Source organism: Dermatophagoides farinae, chromosome 5 (assembly GCF_024713945.1).
Source record: "Dermatophagoides farinae isolate YC_2012a chromosome 5, ASM2471394v1, whole genome shotgun sequence".
Classification (NCBI taxonomy): domain Eukaryota; kingdom Metazoa; phylum Arthropoda; class Arachnida; order Sarcoptiformes; family Pyroglyphidae; genus Dermatophagoides; species Dermatophagoides farinae.
The window spans coordinates 364,543-390,867 of record NC_134681.1 but is presented as its reverse complement, the minus strand read 5'-3'; the positions used below and the strand labels follow the sequence as shown (position 1 = coordinate 390,867).

The window sequence follows — 26,325 nt, the reverse complement described above, 5'->3', positions numbered from 1 at the left end:
CAAAAAAAAACTAATAAGAAAGAATTCTCTTAGTTGCCTTTTTACCTGCAAAAAAAAAGATGCTATGTGCCTTCAAGCCATTTTTTTTTTTGTTGTTTCGTTTGTTTATACATGTTTGTGTGTGTGTGTGTGTGTGTACTGACGAATGTTTGAATTGACATTACAAAAAAAAAATGCCGCAAATGTTTTTATTCGGTATTCGTATGTATGTAAAAAAAATTTCACCCACCTTAATACCATCTGCTTACAGTTGTGGTTGTTGCTGTTGTAGTCGTCGTCGTCATCGTCGGTCCATAGGTCCAAAGGTAAAAGAACCTTATTTTATACCAAACAAAAAAGACATGAATATCAAAAATGTTAATGTCTCTATATATCTATATTTCTTTCGTTTTTTTCTCTTCGGCAATTTCTAATGATGATCGTTATATTATAGAATTTTTGTTTCTTGTTAAAAAAAAAATACCAACACTACAGTGCTTCCATCTCGGTACTGTGAATCGAATTAAAAGCAACAACAACAACAACAAAAAGAATTTTTTTTTTTCATTTTATTAAAAAAAAAAATCAAAACAAGTTTGAAAAATCCATAGTATATAAAAAGAAAAATTTGAAATTTTTGATCAATTGATCGATTATTATTATCATTTTTTTGTTTGTTTGTTATGTAACCACAATAAATATTAAAAAAAAATTCAACTTCAACATGAAAAAACAATGACTGAATAATTGATTCGTTTGATTGCTATGAAAGGATTGAAAAAAAACCGGAATGACAAAATAACCGGTATGAAAAGATGCTGATGATGATAAAGAATGACTATGTTTAAATGTTATAAACGAAAACAAAAAATCAGAACACAGAGGTCGAGATAGATGAAATAAGATGAATTTTGAGAAAAAAAATGTCTGCAATTCATTGAATTTGATAATGATTATTATTGGAAACGAGGTAACCACATAATTGATGGAATTTAAGTTTAGAGAATTACAAATTGTTGTTACCTAATCATGTAATTATTGAATCAATATATTTGTATATATGTGCGTATGACAATGTTGTCGATGTTGGATGAAATCACAATAAAGATTGATGATGAAAAAAATGATTAATAATGAAATACTCATATAAAGAGTTGACTTTTTGTTCATTGATAATAAGCATAGTATGAAGATGGCTCATACAATGTATTCGAAATTAATTGTTGTTGATTTGATAATGGTGATGAATAGATTTGGTATTCATTCCAAACATTTTGATATGGATATGAAGAATTAATTGCATCACATGGAATCGTAATTGATTGTTGCCATGAATTGATTGACAATAATGGCCGCTTTTGATATGATGAAATTTTTGTTTCTTCCGAATGATCATAATGTAAAATCACATTAGAACCACATGATGAATGTTGTGATGATGATGATGATGATGATGATGATAATGATTTGATGATGTTATTGACTATCATAGACTTATTCATAATACCAGATTCAATTGATTCATTGTATATTATTGGCGTTTTATTCAAAATACATAAGCGATAATTTTTCGGTGGTGAGAATGGAATTTGTGAAAATTTATCAATAGTAATGTTTGAATAGGAAAAATCCACAGGAAACAATGAATCTGGCAAACGTTTTGTCAATATTTCATTGGATTGATATTCATAAATGAAATTTTGTATCGAATTGAATGAAGAACATTGATCAATAAATAGATTGGAATTACATTCTATTTCATGTTGATAAATGTTTTCATTATTCAATTTATAAAACATATGATCCATTTTATACAATGTACTATACGATATTATGTAATGATTTAAATGTTCATGTTTTGAATGTAGATTGTTTGCATTGATTGAATGGAATATTTTGGCTGGCAAAAGTGCAAATGAATATCCACCGAATTTTGGATAAATATTATCATGACATTTGATAAAATTTATGAGATTTTGTTGCCGTTTCAGCTTTGATATGTTTGGTTGTATGTTATCGAAAACAAATGTAACGAGAATCGGACGAGTAGTTTGATTTGAAACCACAAGCTCTTTGTTAAGACATTGATTAACAGAATCGTATCCATTAACAGGTTTTTCATTTGTTAAATGTTGATCGAAAAATTGATGATTATCAATAAATTCTCGAAGTAAAGTGCAAAAGCAAATAGTCGTAATTTCCATGTATTTTTTTATTATCTTTTTTTGATTAAAATTTTTTTTCAATGACCGTTTCAAAACCGAACAGAAAATCGTCAAAAAATGATATTTCGACATGGTATCGTTTCCAAAATGAGTGAGCAAATAATTACATAATTTGTCACGTTGACATTCGAAATAAGTGAAATCAATAAAAAATCGTGATACCATATAAGGTTCTAATTTTTTCATCGTTTCATGACACAGAGGCTTAAAATCACGAACTAAAAGGAAACAATATTTGAATAAACCACCGCCACGAATTTTTTCAGGAGAATTCGTAACAATAAACTTGTTATTAAGATGATATATAGCTTCGTGATAGTCACCAAAAACGCTTTCGCAGATAATTGTGTCAGCAATACATGGATCATCTAAAACATTATCCAATATAATTTGAAAAGAATCGACACTAAATTCATATTGTCGACGAATTTTATCAACAAATTTGATTTCAATAGTACATCCTTTAAAGTTCTTGATGCTGAATAATGACCAACGTGTATCATTGTCGGAAATTTTAACCATTTTGGTTAATACTTGTTCTCTTATAAGACGAATATCAGGCTCTAAAATGTTTGGTGCACAAATGTCCAATAAAAGTTTAAAAATACTTTTACGAATCGACTCAAAATACGATTCATTTTGAAGATTTACATTGAAAATGATATCAATATCATTGTAAATGGTTTTGTTTCTATTATTTAAAACATATGACGCTGCACCGCCATTAAGACGTATATCACGATAAGTAATATTGTTTTCAGTCAAACGTTGTCCAATTATTTGTAAAAAAATATGCAATGGATAGGCGCAATAATTCGTTATTTTTTTGTCAAAAGATGTTTCGGAATCAAAATCGACGATCAAAGACATTTCTTTTTTAAGGATTTTCTTCAATCGTTTTGTTTGTCTTGGATTCAAAATACCAAAACGTTTATCACGTAAATCGAAAGTTTGATGATTGATTGAAATTAATTGTCTGTCGGTTGATTCACAATCATTTTCAAATGGAATAATTTGGAGAGAACATGATTCATCTTCGGCGATCGCATCGCTATCCTTCATTGAATCCATATTTATAATCAAGAAGAATCAATGATATTTGGTTTGCAGCAAACCTAAAGATGAAATAAAAAGAAAATATAATTAAAAAAAATGACAAAATATTAGAACAAGTTCAAACCAGTTAAAAATTTTGCTTCTTATGTATGTAGAAAATAATTTGCTAAATGTACGAAAAAATATCATAAATTTTTGATCAAAAAAAAAAAAAAAAATGGTACACGATGTAATAGATATGAATTTTTGAGGTAATTGTATCAAATCAAATCAAATGAAGATGATGATTAAAGCAAATTACTGTTGCAAAAAAAAAACGGAGCAAAAAATTCGAACCATTGAACAAAAGTGATCACATAAAGACTAGTGGAATAATAATAAACACAACAATTTAGTTACCATTCAGTAAAAAACACTACAAATGTTGAAATGTTGACATTGTTTTCAATATCATTATTCCATTATGGAATATATTGAAATTAAAAACGATAAACTGAAAACCAATATATATTGGCTATTTTCGAAAACCTGCTACAATATATAATGTGTGACACATGAGAATATACACATGATGAACAACAACAGCAACAACAAGTGGCTACAGTAAAACCGCTAAAATCGATACAATCGATAGTGGCTATTGCTGTAACTCTATTCATATATTTTCATTTTAACAAACAATCTATATATGTGGCATTTGCTTTGCAAAAAAAAAAAATTATGGTGATAATGAATTAAAACTATCATCATGACCATTGCTGATGATGATTTCAATTTGTCAGCAATAATAAAAAGCAACACACATATATAAATCTTTTTTGATTCAATTTGATTATGATGGTTGTGTGTGTGTGTATGTGTGTATGATTATCGTCATTATCATCACCATGTAATGTGATTATCTATATAATAATCATTGTAAAAATATCATATGCCAAAGCGTTTGGGAATTATTTTTCATAAAAAGTTTCTCATTTCAATGAATAAAAGAAACAATGGAAATTATTAAACAAAACAAAAAAAAATCGAGTAAATTAATTCAGATTTTGGGCTGCTGTTTAATAAATTTTCAAAAACAAACAAACAAACAAAAAAGAATTTTCATTCAATCAAATCATTTCAACCAATAAATCAAATCAAATCAAATCATCATCATCATCATCATCATCATCATCATCATCGTATGACTACATTGTAACTATAGTTATGATGACAACGATCATTAATGATGATGATGATGATGACGATGATGATGATTGTTACCTAGAATTTTCATTGACATTTAAAAGGAAAAAAAAATTGAAATTTCATTTCGAAATATAAACAAAAAAAAAACTTTTTTTCTATTGTATTTAATTTCATTGAATGATATTCAAAGTATCTTTCCATATTCATTATCATTATGGTGATGGCAGTGATTATAACAGTTTTTTTTCTATCAATGATAATTTGCTATGTGCTCATTAGAATCAAAAAAAAAAAATGGATTTAATCAGGTATATAAATGCTAATGATGATGATGATGATGATGAGGGTTTTTTCGACGCCATACATATGCAACAGGTATACTAGGTTACGAAAACGGAACCTAGAAATGCGCAAATTAAATTAAATTAATTTTTTTTTCTTTTTTTTGTAGATATATGGATTTGACAATCGTACAAGTATTTTGGGCGATTTCCAATTTATAAATTTGATTTAAAAGTACAAATGTTGTTGTCGTTGTTGTTGTTGTCATCGATGATGATGATGATGATGTTTATTATTATTGATAAATCATACATTCGATCTCGAAAAATGGTGGATTGAAAAATGGCGGAAAATCCCGAAAAAACAAAAATAATTTTTCTCAATTCATTATTTTGTTGTGGAAAATGTAGAAAAAAAGAACGAACGGTGTGCACACACACACACACACACACACATATCAATAAAATGAAAACAAAAAAAAATTTTTAATGGTCAGTTTTAGTTTTTAGTACATTTTACAGTACATTTTATTATTATTTTGATATTTCTGTACAAGGATATTTCTGGACAAGTATCCATAAACAACAATTATCATTTTTGTATCACATTTATCTAAATGAATGTGTGTGTGTGTGTGCACTGAAATTTGAAAATATTTATCATCAAAATACATTAAATGAATAAAGGTGGGTATATATTAATATATATACAAACAGGCCATTGATATCTCTATATATGAATGAGAAACAATCATCATAATCATCATCATCATAAAAGCTTCATATCATCATCATCATCATCATTATTTCACAGGTTTTTTTGTGAAGAAAAAACAATTTTTTTTTAATCAAAATGTTTATTATTCTTTGTTTTGATTTCTTGTTTTTTTTATATATAAATATTTTTTTTCTATATCAAATTTCACAGGCATTTCCAGGAATAATTGATTGATTGATTGATTGATTTGATTGATTGGTCATTCATTCTAAATGATAATGATTCTGGGAATATAATGGAAACAAAACAAAACAGAAAAAAAATTGAATCAATTTAAACTATCAACAATATAAATATATCCAAAAGCGATAATAATAATGATTTTTGATGATAAATAATTGATATGTCTGTGTGTGTGTGTGTGTGCGTGTGAATTCCATCAATCAATGATTGTGGGAGCAATCATTTGATATTTATTTTTTTCTTTTTCGTTACATTTCCATTGAAATGAAAATCAAATATAGAAAAAAATGTGTGGAAAAAATCAATTTATCGTATCGTATCGTATATATAATGACCAATCATTTTTAGCCTCACCTTTTTTGTGGGGCACACACACACACACACACACATGAAATCTGATGCAAAATGATAAATGAAAACAAGAAAAATTCAATGATAAAATAGAAAATTATCAATTTTTTTTTGATTGATTGATTGATACATATAATTCAGTGATTCATCCATAGTGGGATTTTGACAAAATCAATGGGAAATTATATTCGCGAAATTGAACAAAAAAAAAAAAAAAATTTAGAACAAATTTCATTACTCATGGCTACTGAATTCAGGATTTTATTTGTATTGCAACAAAGAAACATAGAAATTTCGGGAAAATTCTTTTCAGCATTTCTGTTTCTCATCATCATCATCATTATTATTATTGATAAAATGATGAAATTTCATTTCCTTTCCCGATTCTTTTTCTTTTTTTTTCTTCCATCATCATCGCCATTATTTATTTATTTATTTTATTGGTGATAAATATGAAATAAAATAGAATTCAAGTCGATTGCAATCCCTGATTGTCAACGAAAGTAATTTTTTTTTTGATTGAAAAATATATTACAATTGTTGACAGCTTGTCTCTCTGTCTATGAGTGAATGAGCGTTTGAATTATTTTCAAATTGTACTGAAATGAGTTGAAATGAAAACATTACGGAAATCCCCGTAAGCGACACGAACACACACACACACACACACAGAGAGAGTGAGAGAGAAAGAGAACAATTGAATAAAACACTCATATACGATGATGATGATGATGATGATGATAGCATAGAAACAACAAAAACAAAAATAGAGGTAAAAAAAATTATGATTCTTTTAACCAATATCAATCATAAATGTATTTATATTTAACATTTCAATAAATAAATAAATATTTAAATTGAATTCCTGTGTTTTTGTTGCTGTTGTTGTTATTGTTGTTGTTGTTGTTGTTGTTGTAAACATTTAACAACTCTTTTGGATGTCCATTCACATGATGATAAGATTGGTGAATGAATCGATTAATTAATATCATCTGTTTATTCAAAAGTATTTGCTTGTTTACAATCATCATCATCATTAAATTAATTTGTTATAATACACACACACACATATATATACACATACACGCACACGAATTATAACGAATCATCATCTTTTTCATAATATGAAAAATATATATAAGGATTCAGTGGGTGAATGATGATTTCGATGAAAATAACAACCAAAATAACGAAAAAAAAAGAAAAAATAATGACATTAACGAAAACAGCAACAACAACAACAACAACGACGACGACGAATCAAAGTAAAAATTAAAAAAATATTGACCCGATTTTTTCAATAGAATTTTCGACTTTTTTCCATTTTTAGCTCTTCATTCTATATTCATTAAGTATTTGTTTATGTTTATCATAAGCTTAGAATTTTCTTTAGAATTCAAGAATGTTTTTGATGATTTTTAAATTAAAGTGTTTATATTTATATATATGGAGATAGAATAATAATTAGCCGGAAACTAGAACCAAACAAAACAAAACAAAAAAAAAATTGTTGTTGAAATTAATGACAAAAAATTTAATTCCCATATTATTCGGTTTTTCAGCATAATAAGCCAAGAGAGAGAGAGAGAGAGAGAGAGAGAGAGAATTCCAACCACGCAAATGATGGAGACAAAAATTCTGTTTTGTTTTTTTTTCATATACATATGGATCAAATTACCAATTGAGCTGAATTGAGTGATTCGAGTTGCTGATAGCTTACTTGTTTATTATATGAGAAAATTGAAAAAATTTACTTACTTTTTTTTCGATGATAGTTGTCTATGTTGATGTTTTTTTGTTTTGTTTTGTTTTTCGATGAGATAGAAAAAATTAACAAAGAAAAAAAAATATGTGGAATATGAAAAAAAAGTTAGTTGATCGACAAATGAAATGGATTCCCATTTAAAGTTAACGAATGTATCAAAATAAAGGAAATGTTATATATATATTAATTTAATTGATGATTAAAAAAAACTTTTTTTTTGTCTGTTAATCGATATGTGTGCGTGTGTGTGTGTGTGTATGCATATCAATCAAAAATGATTGTCAAATGTCATTTGGATATATTTTGTTGTCTCTATTTGGTGAGAGAAAAAAAAATATATATATCTGAATATATCTATAGATGCAATGTTCTATTTGATTGATTGATCTGATTGAATTGATGATCGACAACATATATGTATATGTATATGTATGCAAGTATAGATTGTATAATTTGAATAAAAACAACAACAACAACAAAAAGATCGCGGCTTTTTTTCAATTTGTTTTTTTCAGAATCATCAGAATATTATTTTCTTTCTCTATGTCACACACAAAATTAAATTCGATTTCAATTCAATTCAATTCTTCTGTATATGTTATACATATATATATATATGTGGCACAAAGAAAAATGTTGGCAAAAATTAAGTGTGTATGTATGTGAATGATTCTTTTTTTTTTTTTACGTTACAATATCTGAATATGTCTATAGATGCAATGTTCTATTTGATTGATTGATCTGATTGAATTGACAAACAACAAGTATAGATTGTATAATTTGAATAAAAACACCACCACCACACATATATACACACAAAAAACAGCCAACAGCAATAAAATATTTGATGATGATGAATCCGCATGCGTTTATTACTGTTTTGTTTGTTTGGTAGCCTATTCGATTCGTTTTTTTTTGTATTCATCAAACTTTTTTCATTTATTCTTTACCTCTACCAATTTTTATCTGCTTAATTTTTTTTGTTTTGTTTTGTTTGATATTTCACTATTTTTTTTTTTTTTTTTTGATTACATCTACATATCATTAATATTACCCATTCATGTAAATGCATGTTGCATACATCTACATTGTGTACGTGTGTGTGTGCATTTGCTTGTATTTTACCAATATATTGTGATTGATGCTGAATCAACCACAACCACAACCACAACTGCTACCACTGCTACCACCACCACCACTATCATCATCATCATTATCATTGCAAGAGTCGGCATTATTATCATCATATAAAAATTTGATAATTTTTTCCATTTTATAAAATTTAAAAAAAAAATGTAAATTCTATAGAATGATTCAAAAAAAAAAATTCTCGATAAATTCAACAATCAACACAAAAACGTTTTATGTTTGATTTTTCTATTGTTTATTTTTATCCGGGTAAAATTATTATCATCAGTTGTTGTTGTTATTGAAAATTATGTTTGAGAAATCTGAAAAAAAATAGAAACAAACAAACACACACACCTACATAGGAAAATATATGGTTTTCTCACTAACAAGATATTCTGTTTGTTTGTTTTCAATAATGATGATGGATGGATATAGATGTTTATTGTTCTGTTATCATGTTATGAAAAATTCTCATACGCATGTGTATCGATTTTGATAATTATCAATAAATGACGTAATCAATGTTTGTTTGGAATCTCTGTTGTTGGCGCCACGTTGGCCAATTACACAAACAGACATCACAAATATCTGTGCAAAAATCTTTTTGAATCAATTTGAATTATATTCTGTCATTATATAAATAAATATATATAAATGGTTATAATCCATATCCATATATATATATATAAAATTTATAATTGAAATCAAAATTCATGTTTCATCCAATAATAATAATCTGATTTATTATCCATATATACGATGACCATAAGGAATGCTATTTTGTGTTTTTATTTAGATATATTTTCATTGGAAAATATCATACACAAAAATCGGATATATTTATAACATCAAATGAAGATTTTTTTTTCTTTTCTAATCTGAATCAATGAAAAGATTCTGTTATTATTATTATTATTATTATTTTTTATTTTCGTGACACCTACATATATATTATATATTATTTATTTAATCGATTTAGAATTCATCCCACAACATCCGGAATTTATATTCATATTGATGATTGATCAATCAATCATCAATATGAATTTATTTTTCTTTTATTTTGATAATTTCATTTGTTTCATTTGTGAATAAATGAAACAAAAAAAAATCCATAAAATTTGGATTTGGATGACAATTAGTGGGGAAAAAAAGTTTACAAATTACAATGAATTAAAAAAATTTAAAAGAATAAATCCAAAATAAAAATATATACGTCATAACCGGTTCTTTGGTGTAGTAAATCTCATTATTTCGATGAATCTGATTCAAAACAAAACAAAAAAAAAATTCTGGATTCACTCATAGCATAAACACCAACGCCCATATATATAGATGTGTGGTTATTATTAGCGGTTACATCATTGTGTGTGTGTGATAAAAATAAATCTGGTCTATATTACAATTACAATATAATTCAATCAATGTAAGTGATGAAAAATTGGTGAATTCATCGCTCCGTGTTTAGAATGAATTCACTCAGACACATCAACACAAATAGAGAGAGAGAGAGAGAGCGACTGACATCAGCAGAAAGAGGAAAAAAAATATTCGTCATATACCAATTGATATCAGATACGTATCTGTGACGTATGAATCCAAAATGATGATGGTGATGACGACAAAATAAAGAAAATGAACGATAATTCCAATACGAATATTTCACTTCACTATAATTCGTATAAAGAGGATAGAAAATTGATCCCATCAAATTCTGTTTTTTTGTTTCCTTTATACATTGTATAAATTGTTAAAAAAAATTCAGTGAATGGATCATAAAACATAAGTCTGTCAACTAAATGTCCATATTCACCCTCTTTACAGAATTGAATTCAAAGAATTAACTCATCCACTCATAATAATCGTTGTCATTTTTTTTTATTATTAAAAAATCTTCTACGATTATATTGCTATAGGGATTTTACTGACGTAGATGTTGAGTTTTTATTTCCCTGTTTTTTTTTTTTTGTTTTAATCTTTCAATAGTTACGTATTCATTCATTCATTCAGAGTTGTAATGATCATAATGGCAAATGATGATGATTGTACATTTACAATAAATTCGTGAAATTTGTATTTTTGATGTGTGGAAAATTAATTTCCAAAAAAATTGAATTACATTGTAACTATCTATATATAATGTTCATTAATGAAAGGAGAATGAGGGCAATAATTTTTCATATGTATATATTTATTCTATACATTCAATTTTATTAATATATTGGTATTATAATTTGGATTCTAATGGTGATGTGGAACACTTGGAACTATTGTGTGTGTGCTAGTGTAGTGATGAAAATTCCAGAAAATAGAGAATATCATCTCGATATATTGTTCTAGCAGCTCCTTTGTATGTGTATGTGTGTGTTTATCGTTTTTGTAATGAAAACAAAAAATGATGATGATTAAATAACCGAAAATGGGTTTTATTTAATTTCTTTTCCCTGATGACGTAAAATACATATGAAATATTGTTTCGGATAAGGTTTTTTTCCAAATATTTTAACATTGTTTTGTTTTTGTTTTCGGCAAAAAAAAACAAAAAAAAAATTATTCCGAAAAATTCAATCACAAAATATGAATGAAAAACAACAGGTGTTACAGCACTATTACAGGTATATACGACAAATAATCATCTTCTTGTGTTTGACATTTTTTTTTTACTCATTCATATCTGATTATCATTATCTACATATTTTATCTAATTTTTTTCTCATTAGATTGCTATTTTTGAATATTACAAAATAAAGTGAAAAAAAAATTTGTTCACAATATCGTTCAGAAATGAAATGAAAAATTGTTTTTCTTCACTATAGCTTTGCCATTGGATGATGACATGAGGAAAATTTCTTTTCATTTCCATATGATTTTTTTTGGGCCAATTTTTCAATCAACAACACCAACAAAGACGGTAACGGTTCAACAAATAACGGTAACGGTTTTTTTCAATTTCCAGTTTACCTGAATGTGAAAAAAAAATTGATAATAAAATAAAAACTGTTTCAAATTTGTCACTGAACATGTATATATGCAAATTATTTATAAAAGTCAAATGTTAATTAGTATCATTATCATTAGTTATGGTGGATAAAAATATTCGAAATCAATCAACTCATGACACACACACACACACAAAAAAAAATTTTTACCGATAATTTTTGTTTGCAAAGTTAAAATGTATCAACAAGACAATGAGATGATGATAATAAAAAAAAATATACCCATTTTATTTGTAGATGAAGCACATGGATAGAAATGAAAAGCAAAAAACAAAAAACGGAAGGATAATTGGACTCTACAATCATCATTTCTATTTTATTTTAAACATTCATTTTTCTCATTTATTTTGTTAACATTTGTTGACAATCCTGGTCTTGGAGCAGCAATTATATTGAACAAAACTTAAAATGATATTCATTCAAATGGATATATAAATACGATTGTTTTGGCTAAATGTTGAGCTCATTTTTTTTTCTCTTCACCAACCACATGTATATTGTCTTTGTTGTTGATTATCATCAGCATTATTGATGTGTTTTTTTTTTGTTAACAACAAATATCATCATGAAACAGGTATGTTTTCATCATCATTGTTGGATATTTTAAATTCAAATTCAATTAAAATTTATAAAGATTAAAATTGTGTCCACAATATATTGTCATTTATTGTTGTTATCAATATCGTTATGTTGGCCATCAATAATTGACGCTAAATATCTTGATACTGAACCAGAAGATCAATTACAACAACAACAACCACAACAACAACATCAACAACATACATCAGCACAGAAACAGCATCAAAAAGTGATATTTAAACCATTACAATTGAATGATTATCATGCTAAACAATTGATGAAACAATCAATTGATGCACAATATTCAAACAATAATAACAATCTGGATCAATATGCAAAACCAAGCGATGAATATATTAAAGTGGCCGAAGATTATGATAAAGAATCTGTCAAGGTATATTTTTTCGTTTAAAGTGGTAACAAAATTAAATCAATTTGATGATTTTTTTTAGCACGAAGATAAACATTCCTATTCACATCAACCATATGGTTTTGGTTATAATATTGAAGGTATTTGAATTTGAAACTTCCAAAAAAACAAAATTAAATGAATATAAAAATGAAATTCAAAAAAAAAATATTTCGTTCCATTACTAATAGATGGCTATGGTAATAAACAATGGCGCCATGAAAAAAGTTCCAATCCACATCAGGTAATTGGTTCGTATGGATATAAAGATAAGAATGGTATATTACGTGAAGTAGAATATGTGGCCGATAAATATGGATTCCGTGCTGTGATTAAAACAACTGAACCTGGAACTGCAAATAGTGATCCAGCATATGTAAAAATGAATTCCAATCCAATTTCTGTTGATTATTATCCGGCCAATGGAGCCACCGAAGGATATTCATCAACACCCGTTAAAACAAAAGAATTACCTGCTTATCAAGAACAGCAATTAGTTGCTGCAGGTTATAAACAACATCAATCATCACCAACATTATATCATACTGAACCACAACATGTACAAGAGCCAGCATTTCTGGTTGCTGCATATGGTGGTGGTAGTGGTGGTGGTGGTGATAATGGACAAAAAGCAAACAGTCCATCCGTTTCATTAGGACCATATGTAGGCAATGATTATCTAGTTGGTCCAGAATCCAATCATATCCATCATACATCAGATAAACATTAGAAAAATAAAAACATGTTTTTTTTTCGCGTGTGTGTTTTACAGTGTATTTTTTTCCATTATTAGTATTGGTTTAATTTCACAAAAAAAAATGATAATAAAATAAAAATGAATGACAAAATCAAAAAAAAAAAAAAAAAGAAAACAAAATAAAAATTGTCGAGAATTTGTTTGTCGTTATATATGGCACATGATAATGGTAAATGAATTAAGGTAATTAATTAATGATAATGAATCCATAATAGAATTCATGTGTGAGTAGAATATAAATTATTGTTTCGTATATAAAATGTTTGAGCAGGCGAAAATAAAAATTAAAAAAAAAATGTCGAACAAATGTTACCCATTACAGGGAGTGTGTGTGGAGGGAATGAAAATTATTTGTTCACAGAAATGAGATTTAGTTAATTTGAATTGAATGATGATTAAAATGGATAGAATTTATATTCAATAAAGGCCAATTTCACGTAGATTATTTTTCAATATTACATCGGTGACAGCATCGAATACAAATTGTATGTTATTCGTATCGGTTGCACATGTAAAATGTGTATAAATATCTTTAGTATCTGAATTACGATTTAATGTTTCAAATTTCATCTGTATGTAAGCGGCTGCCTCATCATATGTGTTTCGTCCTATTTTTTTTTTTTTTTTTTGCAAGATTGGGTGGTAAATGAAAAGAGAAAATTGAAAAATTTATTCATTGATATCCATTCATATAATTATATACCTGTATATTCGGGAAAACAAATATTTAATGGTGATGTTTTGATTTTCTGTTCAAATAGATCTTTTTTATTCAAAAACAGAATCATTGATGTATCGAAAAACCATTTATTATTACAGATTGAATCGAATAAACGAAGACTTTCGTGCATACGATTCTATAGAATGGAGAAAAAAAATTATTATCAAAAAGTTATTAAAATTTCATCATTTCAAAATACTTACAACTTCATCATCTTCGGTTAATAATAAATCATAGCCAGATAATGCAACACAGAATATAACAGCTGTCACATCTTCGAAACAATGTATCCATTTTTTACGTTCAGAACGTTGACCACCAACATCGAATATACTAAATAAATAGCGTGTGTATTTTTTTTTTATTAGAAATTTTATGAGAAAAAAAATTTTCATCCATTCATTTACCGGAAAAATAATCCTTTAAAACGGAATGAAATTTCAACAATACCGGTCGTTTTTACACGTGTACGTAATACATCCTGTTGTGTTGGACAATAATCCGGTTGACATAAACGATCTAATGAATTTAAATAGCTGAAATTAAAAAAAAAATGGAATTTATTTTCAAATATAAAAAAAAACATTCGTTTCAACAACAATCATGTTGATAAATATATATTATACTTACTAATATGCTGAATCATTAAGTTGATATTCACGTGATCGATGATAACATGATTGTACACCGGGATCAAGCCATAATTTTTTCATAATCACAGCTAATTCCATTGTAATAATTGGTGCCATATGATTTGATTGTGGATAATCAAAATATTGTGCAACTAATTGATATGATTCTGTATTTGTAAAATTTATTTTTAAAAAATTCATTGCATCCAATATAGCCGACAAGCTTTGTATGGCATTCGCATATATAACACGACGATATTTATAACATTCTTCTTTATTGTATCCATTTTCATGAATTATTCTGGTGGATGATTTTTATTATTGAAAAATTTTCATTTCATTTCTTTTTTTTATTAATTTTCAAATAACTTACTTTAATTGTTTCAATATAGTACTTTTACCAGATTCACCAGCACCCAATAATAATAATTTAACTTCACGTGATTGTCGTTCACGATCGGCACGAATTGTTTTATCAATAGCTTTGGATCTAGCCAAAGCATCTTTGTCTAATGTACTAAGCGTACAACCCATGATGTTTTCTTTTTCGTTATTATTATTATTATTATTAATTACACAAGATAATGATGATGTGATTGTCAGTTTATTAGTTTCAATAATGAATATTCTAAATGAAAAATGAAAAAAAAAATATTAATCAATAACGATTCAAGATGATCATACAATATTTGACCATTCAACATCAATGACAACTTCGTTATCCATCATCATATTTGCAAAAATTCTGCAAAATGTTGAAATTTTCTCAAAATAAACCATGCACATACAGAGAAAAAGTAAACAAAAATTCTAGGACATTATTCAATCAAACAGTGATGAACAAAAAAAATTAAGCAAAAAACCAATAACTAATTAATGAATGAATGAATGAAACGATTAACAAAAAAAAAAAAAAAAAAAAAATGAACGAAACGCACAACGACCGACAAATGAAGCTGAAAAAAATGACAAGTTTTAATCAGGAAAAACAACCAATCGAATAGAAATAAATTTATATAATAAACGACAAAAAGGAACAGGATGATGATCAATAATGAAATATATATATCGACAAATATAATTGAAAAGGACATGGCCATTGGCCATTAATGAACAAAAAAAAAAGAAAATGTGCATAAAAAATATATGAAATGATGGCAACAACAAACAGTTTTAAAATCATATCATATGATGAATTATAAATTAAAATCTAGCTTACTGTTTTACTGAAGAATCGAATCCGATTAATGCTGAATAGATGTTCGATTTCGGATAATTTTTTTTTCACCAAAGTAATAACAGAATTCAATTCATTTGTAATCATCAAACAAGTGTGTGCGTGTATTGTTATGTTGAAAAAAAGGTCGTCGCCGTGGACCTTGGACCAAATTGGACAAATAAATCAATCAGACAAAGAAATCTTTACAACAATTAGAAAAAATGCCGATAGAAACACGTCGTAATGAGCGCCAAAAAATAAAAAATCGTTGAAATGATTATATATCAGCTTGCTTGGCTGAGCGCAGTTCGTTTCATTTCGGTTGATTTTGTTTCGTTTCGTTTGAATTATCATCACACACACACACACACATTGGTTTCACAACACGGTAGCTTGCCGCTAGCAAAAAAAAATCAAATCAGACAGCTGGCTTTTTATAAGTCATTCATGAATCACAACAGTAGTAGCGCGCGTGTTTGATTCAAATAACAAAGAAAGAGAGAGAGAAAATTCAACGGATTTTTTCTCAACCAAATATAACCAGCGCTACTGTGCTGCCAATTATACCACTATTATTGGCCGTTGATGATTTGAATGAAATATAACAACAACACACTATTGCTGCCATCTTGTGATGGATTTTCAAATTCCAGATGTATTCGAATTTTTTTTAAATAATTCTCTTCGATCCATTTTATTTTTTTAATCCATTCGATAAATTGGAAACATAATAAACACAAAATTATTATTATATTAAAATCTAATAAATATATTGTGAATTGTGTGTGTATTCAGTATGACGCTGAAGACAGGTGTGGATTAAAAAGAATGATTTATAATAAATAGCCGATAAAAAATGTTGATGAATGTATTCATGGTATGTGCCTATAGTTTTTGTTTTTCTTTCTTTTTTTTGTCGCTGAATATGATAATTTTTAGTGAAAAAAAAGTTGCATTACAATTGATTTAGATTTTGAAAATTTTGTCTGGATAAATATTTTTATCGGAATAAATATTTTGTTTTGTATTGTTGTTGTTTTTTTTTTTTTTTTTTTTGATTGTTCCAATTTTTGTCGGTTTTTTTTCGCCATCTTTATTCATTCATCATTGATGATGATTTATTATCATTGATGCTTACGGTGATGATGATGATGATGATGATGATCAAATGTAATGATTTCATGAATCGATTAATGTCCCAATGCTTGTGGTACGTTCAGGTATTTTTTAGGAAATTTACATGAACTCAATCGGCATTGACATACTTCTGGATCAATACGAATACGTTTACAATATTCTTTACATTGTTTATCAGAACCATTACGGATACATTCATGACCAGGTGAGAACCAATAGTTGAAATATTCACCAGTTGCTGAATTTCCGCCTCCTTCTTCTTCTATAGCAAATTTTTTTTCCAATCACCATGTTGTTCATCATCATTGATTGATGAATTGGATTGAAATAAATGATGAAAATGTATGAATCAAATAATCTCAAAAACAATGCATAAAAAAGCAATGAATAAAATAAATCAAACTCACTTGATTCACTGCAGAGGCAAACACGACGATTGACTAACGCAGTACCATCAATGTTTGGACTTTCATCAACGGTCACCGTTTTACATACACGATCATTGAATCCTTTGTTGTTACAGAATGTAGTACATTGGAATGAATTTTCACAGGCACGATATTCCTGTATTGCTTGAGCCATTTCTAGATTTTTTGTTTTGTTTTGTTTTGTTTTATTAAATTCATAAATTAATTGATTGAGAAAAAAATTGTGAAAATAATGATAATATATTAATTATATATAATCGATAAACGAATATCGACCAGAATATACAAATTTAAATTTCATTATGAAATCAACAAATTATAAATTTCACTAAAAAAACATTTCAATCAAATATTTCAAAGTTTCATCACTGGTTTTTATAATTTTTTTTTCTAAAATTAAAATTTTATACGAACAAATAAAACTGATAAATATAAGATTTGCTTTGAAATATTTGATGATGTTTTTTTTTCGATGAAAATTCATTTCAAAAAAAAAAATTTATATATGTCATAAGTAAATCAAACTTACCGAGCATAAACAACGAAGCAATGATGAAAGCTGGATTAATAAATATAATTTTATGAAATGCCATTTTTTATTTTGTTCGTTGTTATCTTCGATTATTACCGATAATATGGATATAGATTCAATAAAATAAAATGAATAAATGAATGAATGACTGGATGATGATCTATGGTGAATGAAATGTTGTTCAAATGTTGACCAAATGATTGAATGTATAAAAATGTTGTTCGGTTATTGCGTTTTATAATGGCCATCGAGATGATTTTTTTTGTTCATTTCGTTGTGTGTGTGTGTGTATAGGGGGAGGGAAAGGGGTTATTCATCCGTTGTATAAACTTGATTGAACCAAGTTATAGTTGATGATGGTCAATGAGAGTAATAGAGTTTAGAGAGTTAAAAACCTCCAAAAAAAATGAAGAAACGAAAGAGAAACATATATGTATAGAGAGAGAGAGATATATATATATATAAATGTATGCACCAGATCTGGTTCAATCGTTTATCATTTGAACATTTTTTCCCCATTTTCTGGATTTGTTGGCATGCTGATGGCTATTATACGGTTTGTGTACTTGTGTGAATACATATACGGATCTAAATCGCCTGGTGCGACCTGTTATTTTAGTCTATTCATACAATATGATCATCATCATGATGATCATGATGATGATGGCGTTATATCGTGAATGAAAAAGAGCCAAAAAAAACCCATTGAAAATAATCAAAAATAATTTTACAAAATTAAACTAAACCATGAACAAATAATAAATAATTTTGTTTTTTTTTTGTTGTTGTTGTTTCAAATTATTCATTTTACACACACACACACACACCCGTATGTGTTTATTTAATCAACAGGTGTTTTATATAAATTATATTACCCAAACAAAACAAAAAAAAACCAGTGCAAAATGAAAACAATTTAAAAAACAAAATATTTATCCATTAAACATTTATATATTTGAATGTAATCTTATCCAGGTGAAACCAAAAAAAAAAAAAATAAATAAATAAAAAAATTTGATTAAATAAAATCATGATAACTTATTGACCAATGAGGAAACCATGATGGTTATTTGTATAATTGAAAAAATTCAAACATTCCACCATTCCTTTCTTCTTGTATGGCATTTTCTTCTTTTTTTTCCTATTCTCGTCAACAACAACAACAACAACAACAACCAGAAAAAAAACTGGTCATCAGCTATAAAATGTGCTGTTATTAATGATAAAATCATATGAAATAATTGATAAAGGAGAATAAAAACGGGATAGGGTTATCTATATATGTGAATATATATCCGTGGCCACATGCCAACGAAAAAAAAAATCCAAATACCGAAATTAATCATGTTGGTGGTGGTGATGGTGGTGGTCACAGTGTTTTTCGATGAACTGATTTTTTTTTCTTTTCCCATTCAATGTTTGGCCAATTTTATGGTCAGATACTGTGTGTGTGTGTGTGTGTAGTTGAATCATTTGTTTCATTCTTTTTTTTAAGGTCATGACCGCAATTCAATAAAAGTCATCATCATCATCATCATCACAACAGACATAAAACCAAAGAGACTCTTTATTTTTTTTTTTTTTTATATTTCCATTTCATTGAATCCTTCTTGTTAAAAGATATTTTTCAATGACCATCACATAATAATAACCAACGTTGATGGTGTTTATTTTTAGATCGAACAAAAAAAATAAATAAATAAATAAACAATCATTAAAAATAATGATGGCGCCCTTGCGTCAACAACGAGAACATTTCCATTTTCTCGTATCACATCATCATCATCATCTTCAACATAAGGGAGCAGCAGAAAAAAAAATCTTCAAGCGATCCTGTTTTTGATAGTCGTATTTTTTTTTTTTTTAATTTCTTCGCACAACACACACACACACACACACACATCATTTTGATATGAAGAAGATGATGACCTCCTGACCATTATGGCTATCTTAATCATAATCATCATCATCATCATCATCACAGGAGAAAATGTCGGCCTTGATTTTCTTTGAAATTTTTTGAATTCAAATCTTACCGGATACCCACACACACACACACATGAATGGTGAACGAGTAGAAAAAAAATTTTGTTCATTTCAATTTTTTTCAAAATTTTAAAAAAATGTTTGGAATTTTTGTTTTGTTGCAATGATTATTATTATTAATACATTTTACAATCAATGAATTGTATAAAAGATGTCAAAATTCAAAGAAAAAAAATCGAAATTTTGAATAAAAAAACTTGTGTGAGTTACAAATAATAATTGAATATATATGTGAGAGCGAAAGTAGAGGTGATGTTTTTTTTTGTCTTTCAATGGATATTTCTATGATTGGTGGGTGTATTTAGTGATATAATTATTTATTTATTTATTTTTTTTTTTTTTTTTGGTGAATTTAATGAATGATGAATGATGATGTGAATTTTTTGTTTTGTTTTGTTTTGTTTTTAATGTTTGAATGGATATTGATAGTATTTTTTATTTAAATTGTTTATCAATGTTGATCATTATCAAATGAATTATGTTCATTTTTTTCGCTTGGTGTCAATTCATCAGCTTCAGGCATATGTACATCATCACCATCTTCATGTGTATCATATGTACCTTCATGATCATTATCACGACGACTTAATACAACAAATAATACAATTATAATCAATAGAATCAATATTGGTACTAATATTCCAAAACCAATGCCAGCAATTTGGCCAATATAAGCTGCATGGCTAATACATTCTGGATCTTCACCCCAAGACCATAGGCCATCTTCTCTACATCGACGAGCTTCATAACCAACTAAACGATAGCCATCATTGCAACTAAATCGTACAATTATACCTGGCCAATAACGATTTTCAGATTTTCTTCCATGTAATGGTTTAGGTAATGCTGGACAACGGATTTCTAAATATTCCAAATATAAACAAATTAGATCGATTCAAATTCACAACTATTTTTGTTGATTTACATACCCATTCTTTGTGCTTCTTTAGCCAGGTTAGCTGATGCTGTTTCTTCTTCTTTGGTCAATGTAGCATATTCTCTACTCAATGTTGTAATGAAATCATAACGACAAGAGCTTGAATCAGTACAAACATTGATCATATCTGCTTCCAAATGTCTTGCATATGATGGTAATTGTGGATTAAATTCTGGTTTGAAATTTATCCCATCATAATAGGAATATGGCACAGAATCATGAAAAAATAATGTTGGCTGTTGATTAATATCGTTTGGTGTTACTTTTTCCAGTACACGATACACCCTAGATAATTCTCGATACAATACTTCGGATGCACTATCAATAGGAAGATATTGTTGATTAGGTAGTACAAAATCATCATGCTGTACTCTAGAATAATTTCCAAGCAAACCAGATGTACTATTCTATATTGGATAGAATCAATAATCATTAGTTTTATCAACATTCATTATTTTTGTAATTAAACTTACCATAAATGAATATGGTGCATAAACATGAACAGTCATACGACCTTTGTTGGCCATAACTTCAACACCAGCACCAGAATCAAACATGGCAATAATATGTGACATATTTTTAATACCAGCCGGTTGAAATAATGTAACACCATAGAAATTCTGTACACGCATTGAATCATCCCACCAAAATACGTATTCTTTATCGACAATAACATACATTTGATAACGCCAACTTGCAGCCAATGGACGTATACGGAATTCTACTGTTGATGATACATTATCTTTGACAGCAATGGCACCTAAAAATGTTGCATTAGGCATCGGTGAATAATTGTCCGGTGATGGTAGTTGTTCAAAACGACCTTGTAGCTCTATGGAAAATTTGTTTATTGAAAAGAGGACTCAGAAATCAGTATTTGATTTCAAAAAAATGATTCATTCAACACTAGCTTACCGAATCGATACATTGGATTTTGAACACGAGCTAATGTATATTCACCTTTGCCATTAAATGTATAATTAAATTGATCGAATGTTATTAGATGTGGATCACCAAAAACCGATGCAACGGATGGTGGTTGATACGAAGAACAATCTTGTGATGTACGCCAATAATTATACATTTGACAGGTTTGGGCATTATCTTCTTCAGCTTGCCATTTACAACAGAAAAAGAATGGTACAACATCATGGAAATATTCCGACAACACTGGTATCATCATTTGTGATTTGAATGGATGTTTACCATAAACATAGGCACGTGACGGTCGTCCACCATACATTGTATCGGCTGTTTGTAAAAGTTCACCTGTTTCATCATAACAACAAGTTTGTCCAGACCCACCAATACTAATAATTGAATATAGATAAAATTAAATCGAATAACATTTAAGCATTACTTCAAGTAATACTTACGAAGGTCTTCCAGTTTTAACACAATGTAATGCACCACGATGAAATGTATCACATTTACGATCGATAACATTACATTGAAGATCTGGTGAAAAATGGCCACGATCCAATTGTGCTTGTCGCATTGTACATGGACAACGGAAAACGGTTGTAGCAAAATAATCAAGATATGTTTCACGATCAAACCATTTGTTACACATGTAGGTTTTCCATTTTCCATTTGAACCAAATTCTTTTTCCCATTGTTTCTTAAAATACCATGCTAGCGGCATAGCTCTTGACCAGATTATTGGAGATTTTCTTAGATCTAAACCAAAAACTTGATCTGGATTTGTAATATTCAATGCTAAAAAGCCAAATGTAATATCCGATACTGATGGATTGTATCGGGTTCGAAATTGTTGAACATCCAAAACATATTTAGCATCCTGTAAATTGATACCATCAACTAATAGATCGATATAGGTCAGTGATGGATAGACTTTTTCGGTTTCACGATAACCCCACAATGATAATTGTCCAATTGCTCGTGGATCCAATGTTAATCTTTCGGATTTCCATTTGATTTCAATTTCTACTGGATCTTCTTGACGATCACCATCGGCTACAATAGAAATATCATCATGTGCAATATCTGGTGGCTCTATAGGATTGAAACAAATGTATTATTTTATGTTTGAAAAAAATTTTCAATTAAATTTATAAAAAAAACATACGAATATAAAATCGACCATAAAAGTCAATAATGCCATTTACTCGTACTGTTAAATCAACATAGCCATGATACATGACAGGTGGTGAAATGCAACTGACACGATTTTTATCGATGTAAACACCTTTGGTTGGCCAATTTTCAAACATACATTCAATAATATCTTCAGGACTGTAACAAGGTCCAGTTACATTGACCAGTGTACCACCAAGCATATTACCGACTTTTGGAAAAAATGATAATGGCAATCGACTAGGTAGATTAGGATCTAATTCTTTTTCTACACAAGCACCAGACCAGATTTCTTCATCAATTTGAAAAAAATATCGTCCTTCAAGATTGTTGCCAAAACCTCGGCTTGGAAGATATGAAATACGTGCATTTTGTGAATATGGAACAAATTCATATGTTCTAGTACTGTTGCCAGCATTGAAACCAACCTAAAACATATTCATAAATGACATGATTATCATTCTGTTCAATCAATTTGTCAACTACTTACATAAGCTGGTGGTCCTTTTTTACCTTCGAAATAGGGTGCGATCCATCCGATATGTTCATAATTAAACATGGCAAATGTACGTACTTCGTCCGTGGCCAATACAACCTGATAGCTGTTAGTGACTCGTTCAAAATCCGGAGCACGATTTGTATAAGTCATATTTTGCCATGTAATAATCATGGCAAATTTTGGATGAAAATTCGAAGCACCAATCATTCCTTCACGAAAATCAGCATATATACGATCACGTAATGTATAATTGGATTCTTTTGTCAAATCAACCACACGAAGATAGATACCACCTTGAGGAGCTCTTGGTTCAACTTCTTGCATTGCAAAAAATGGTGCAATAATTGCCGGATCATGACCTTTGCTCTGTTTGTTTGGCGGTGCATATGGGAATTTTATAGGAAAATTATATGATAATTGTCCTTGACTGAATGCTAGATAGCCATCTCTTTGAATCCAAACATAAGTGTAACGGAAACCAAAAAATGGCATCTGAAATTGTAATGGCTGATCATGAAAAGATTTACTGGATGTAATTTCAAGAAAATCTTGTTGATTAAATGGATACATTAATTCGGTACGGAATCGTTGTAGATCACCCATTGTTATTGGTCCCTGTTGTTCTAATGGTCGCCGATTACCTGGAATGTATTGTGGAGCTGAAAAAAAAATTTTTTAAAAAAATGAGAAAAAAAAGATTTCATATTGAAAATTGTTCAACCAGTTCAATATTAACATGAATAACAATGGCGCTAATTACAATCAATTTTGAAAAAAAAACTACTAAAATAATGAAAAAAATTTCAAAATTCGAATTACACTTACCTCGATTTAAATCTGAACCACTTCGTATACTTTGTATATTGATTGAACTTTGGCCGGATGCAGTTTTTAATCCAGCATTATTAGCTATTTGTGTATGACATAATTGCAAACATATTGTGATGATAAAAAACGCTAGGCAAGGGCCTAGAATTATGTGATTGTTTAATAGAATCATTTTGAATTTTTTTTATCATTGAAATTATAACATCACAATCGAAAAAAAATGTAAAAAAAAAATTTTTACAAACACATACGAGAAAGAAAAAATGAAAAAAAATTTCCAATTTCAATAAATTTTTATCGATGCACACGCAAATAGGTGTGTAACACAATTGAAAGAATATATTGAGGGACAAAAAATTTGGATTTTTTTTTGATATTTGCTTTTTACTGGTGCTGATTTCTTTTTTTTTTTTTTTTTTTTGGGTGGCAGTGTTGTTCCCTAATGTCCCCTTTTGATGATGATGATGATGAGAGATGGCAATAATTTGATATGATAAGATTTACACTTACAAGTATCACCAGAAAAAAAACGCAACAATAACGTTATCAAAAAAAAAAAAAAAATGTTAGAAACAATAACGGAAAATAGAATGAAAATAATAAAAAAAAGAAAAAAAAATTTCTATCACATTCAAAAATCCATTCTACACTATCAATGATAATAACCAATAATGAAATTGCAGGTAAACGATGTAACTAAAAAAAAAAAAAAAAAAAAAAATATCACAATCAAACAACACACACACATTATTAAGTATGTTTATCATTTCTGTTGTTGATTATAGCAACAAAAAAGTGGAACCAATTCATGTTGCATCAATGATTGGTTGACAGGATGTATACAGTATTTTATCTATTTCTATCTTTGATATTGATATATATATTTATATATATATATATGACATGCATACAGACAACAAACATAAATGAAAAAATAATAATCTGATCACCAGAACAACCAAATAATAATAATAATCATTTGATAAATCCTAAATCTCATAAAAACAAAATTTTTTTTATTTTATTTTTTTTTTTAAATAGAGGCGTTGGCCACTGTTTATTACAAATTAAGATTATCATATGTCCGGATTTCAGTTTGGACATGTTATGGAATTTTAGTAATCATCTATTTTTGGCCATATGAAACATACTGATCAATTATTGGATTGTATAGAATTTTTTATTTGGAAATAAAATATGGTATCCCTTGTTAAAAATAAATGAATTGAGATTTAAATCATCATCATCATCATTATCATTTTGAATGAAAATTTTCAAATTTTTTTTTTTTAATTTTTGCTTCAAAATAACTGGCTATGATGGATTGATGATTATTATTATTGTTGTTGTTGTTGTTGTTGTTTTAATTTCAAAATTATCACCATGGTGACCACAATATTAACCAACCAGTCACAACATCAATAATAATATACATTAACAACCACACAATTATTAGCTATATATCAAATTGGAATTGGAATTTTAAAAAAAAACACTAAACTATTACAGAAATAACGGCACAAATATTAACCAGGATTCCAATAGGAAACAAAAACAAAATTTCGATT

The 26,325-nt window shown here is 28.0% G+C and overlaps 5 protein-coding genes across 11 annotated transcripts; 1 reads left to right on the top strand and 4 right to left on the bottom strand.

Annotated features, from left to right (window-relative positions):
- Nucleotides 1-533: 533 nt before the first annotated feature.
- Nucleotides 534-8,424, bottom strand: LOC124498792 (uncharacterized). Of its 5 annotated transcripts, none has more exons than XM_075731014.1 (3): nt 7,800-8,424; nt 3,385-3,426; nt 534-3,319 (listed from the first exon to the last, which is right to left on the bottom strand). In XM_075731014.1, the coding sequence occupies exon 3, from the start codon at nt 3,273-3,275 to the stop codon at nt 1,146-1,148; it is 2,130 nt and encodes a 709-aa protein (XP_075587129.1). In that variant the 5' UTR covers nt 3,276-3,319; nt 3,385-3,426; nt 7,800-8,424; the 3' UTR covers nt 534-1,145. The 5 variants fall into 5 exon arrangements, with proteins under 5 accessions (XP_075587129.1, XP_046918561.2, XP_046918563.2 ...); XM_047062605.2 differs by lacking the exon at nt 7,800-8,424 and adding an exon at nt 3,660-3,910; XM_047062607.2 differs by lacking the exon at nt 3,385-3,426 and having other exon boundaries at nt 7,800-8,414.
- Nucleotides 8,425-12,306: 3,882 nt separating this feature from the next.
- LOC124499120 (uncharacterized) lies at nt 12,307-13,658 on the top strand. Of its 2 annotated transcripts, none has more exons than XM_075731484.1 (4): nt 12,307-12,510; nt 12,571-12,903; nt 12,968-13,025; nt 13,116-13,658. In XM_075731484.1, exons 1-4 carry the CDS (start codon nt 12,502-12,504, stop codon nt 13,652-13,654), a joined length of 939 nt encoding a protein of 312 aa, XP_075587599.1. In that variant the 5' UTR covers nt 12,307-12,501; the 3' UTR covers nt 13,655-13,658. The 2 variants fall into 2 exon arrangements, with proteins under 2 accessions (XP_075587599.1, XP_075587598.1); XM_075731483.1 differs by having other exon boundaries at nt 12,571-12,909.
- A 42-nt stretch (nt 13,659-13,700) lies between these two features.
- On the bottom strand, nt 13,701-16,602 carry Galphai (G protein alpha i subunit). The gene is made up of 7 exons (XM_047062637.2): nt 16,254-16,602; nt 15,408-15,662; nt 15,033-15,335; nt 14,810-14,938; nt 14,606-14,735; nt 14,385-14,538; nt 13,701-14,289 (listed from the first exon to the last, which is right to left on the bottom strand). Exons 2-7 carry the CDS (start codon nt 15,566-15,568, stop codon nt 14,099-14,101), a joined length of 1,068 nt encoding a protein of 355 aa, XP_046918593.2. The 5' UTR covers nt 15,569-15,662; nt 16,254-16,602; the 3' UTR covers nt 13,701-14,098.
- A 315-nt stretch (nt 16,603-16,917) lies between these two features.
- Nucleotides 16,918-18,573, bottom strand: LOC124498832 (uncharacterized). 2 transcript variants are annotated; one of them, XM_047062658.2, is made up of 3 exons: nt 18,348-18,573; nt 17,798-17,974; nt 16,918-17,652 (listed from the first exon to the last, which is right to left on the bottom strand). In XM_047062658.2, the coding sequence occupies exons 1-3, from the start codon at nt 18,409-18,411 to the stop codon at nt 17,444-17,446; spliced, it is 450 nt and encodes a 149-aa protein (XP_046918614.1). In that variant the 5' UTR covers nt 18,412-18,573; the 3' UTR covers nt 16,918-17,443. The 2 variants fall into 2 exon arrangements, with proteins under 2 accessions (XP_046918614.1, XP_075587600.1); XM_075731485.1 differs by having other exon boundaries at nt 16,918-17,649; nt 18,348-18,572.
- A 1,910-nt stretch (nt 18,574-20,483) lies between these two features.
- LOC124498784 (protein mesh) lies at nt 20,484-25,618 on the bottom strand. Its single transcript, XM_047062590.2, has 8 exons — nt 24,755-25,618; nt 23,921-24,588; nt 23,423-23,858; nt 22,710-23,349; nt 22,249-22,643; nt 21,807-22,165; nt 21,326-21,740; nt 20,484-21,257 (listed from the first exon to the last, which is right to left on the bottom strand). The coding sequence occupies exons 1-8, from the start codon at nt 24,927-24,929 to the stop codon at nt 20,848-20,850; spliced, it is 3,498 nt and encodes a 1,165-aa protein (XP_046918546.1). The 5' UTR covers nt 24,930-25,618; the 3' UTR covers nt 20,484-20,847.
- Nucleotides 25,619-26,325: the final 707 nt, after the last annotated feature.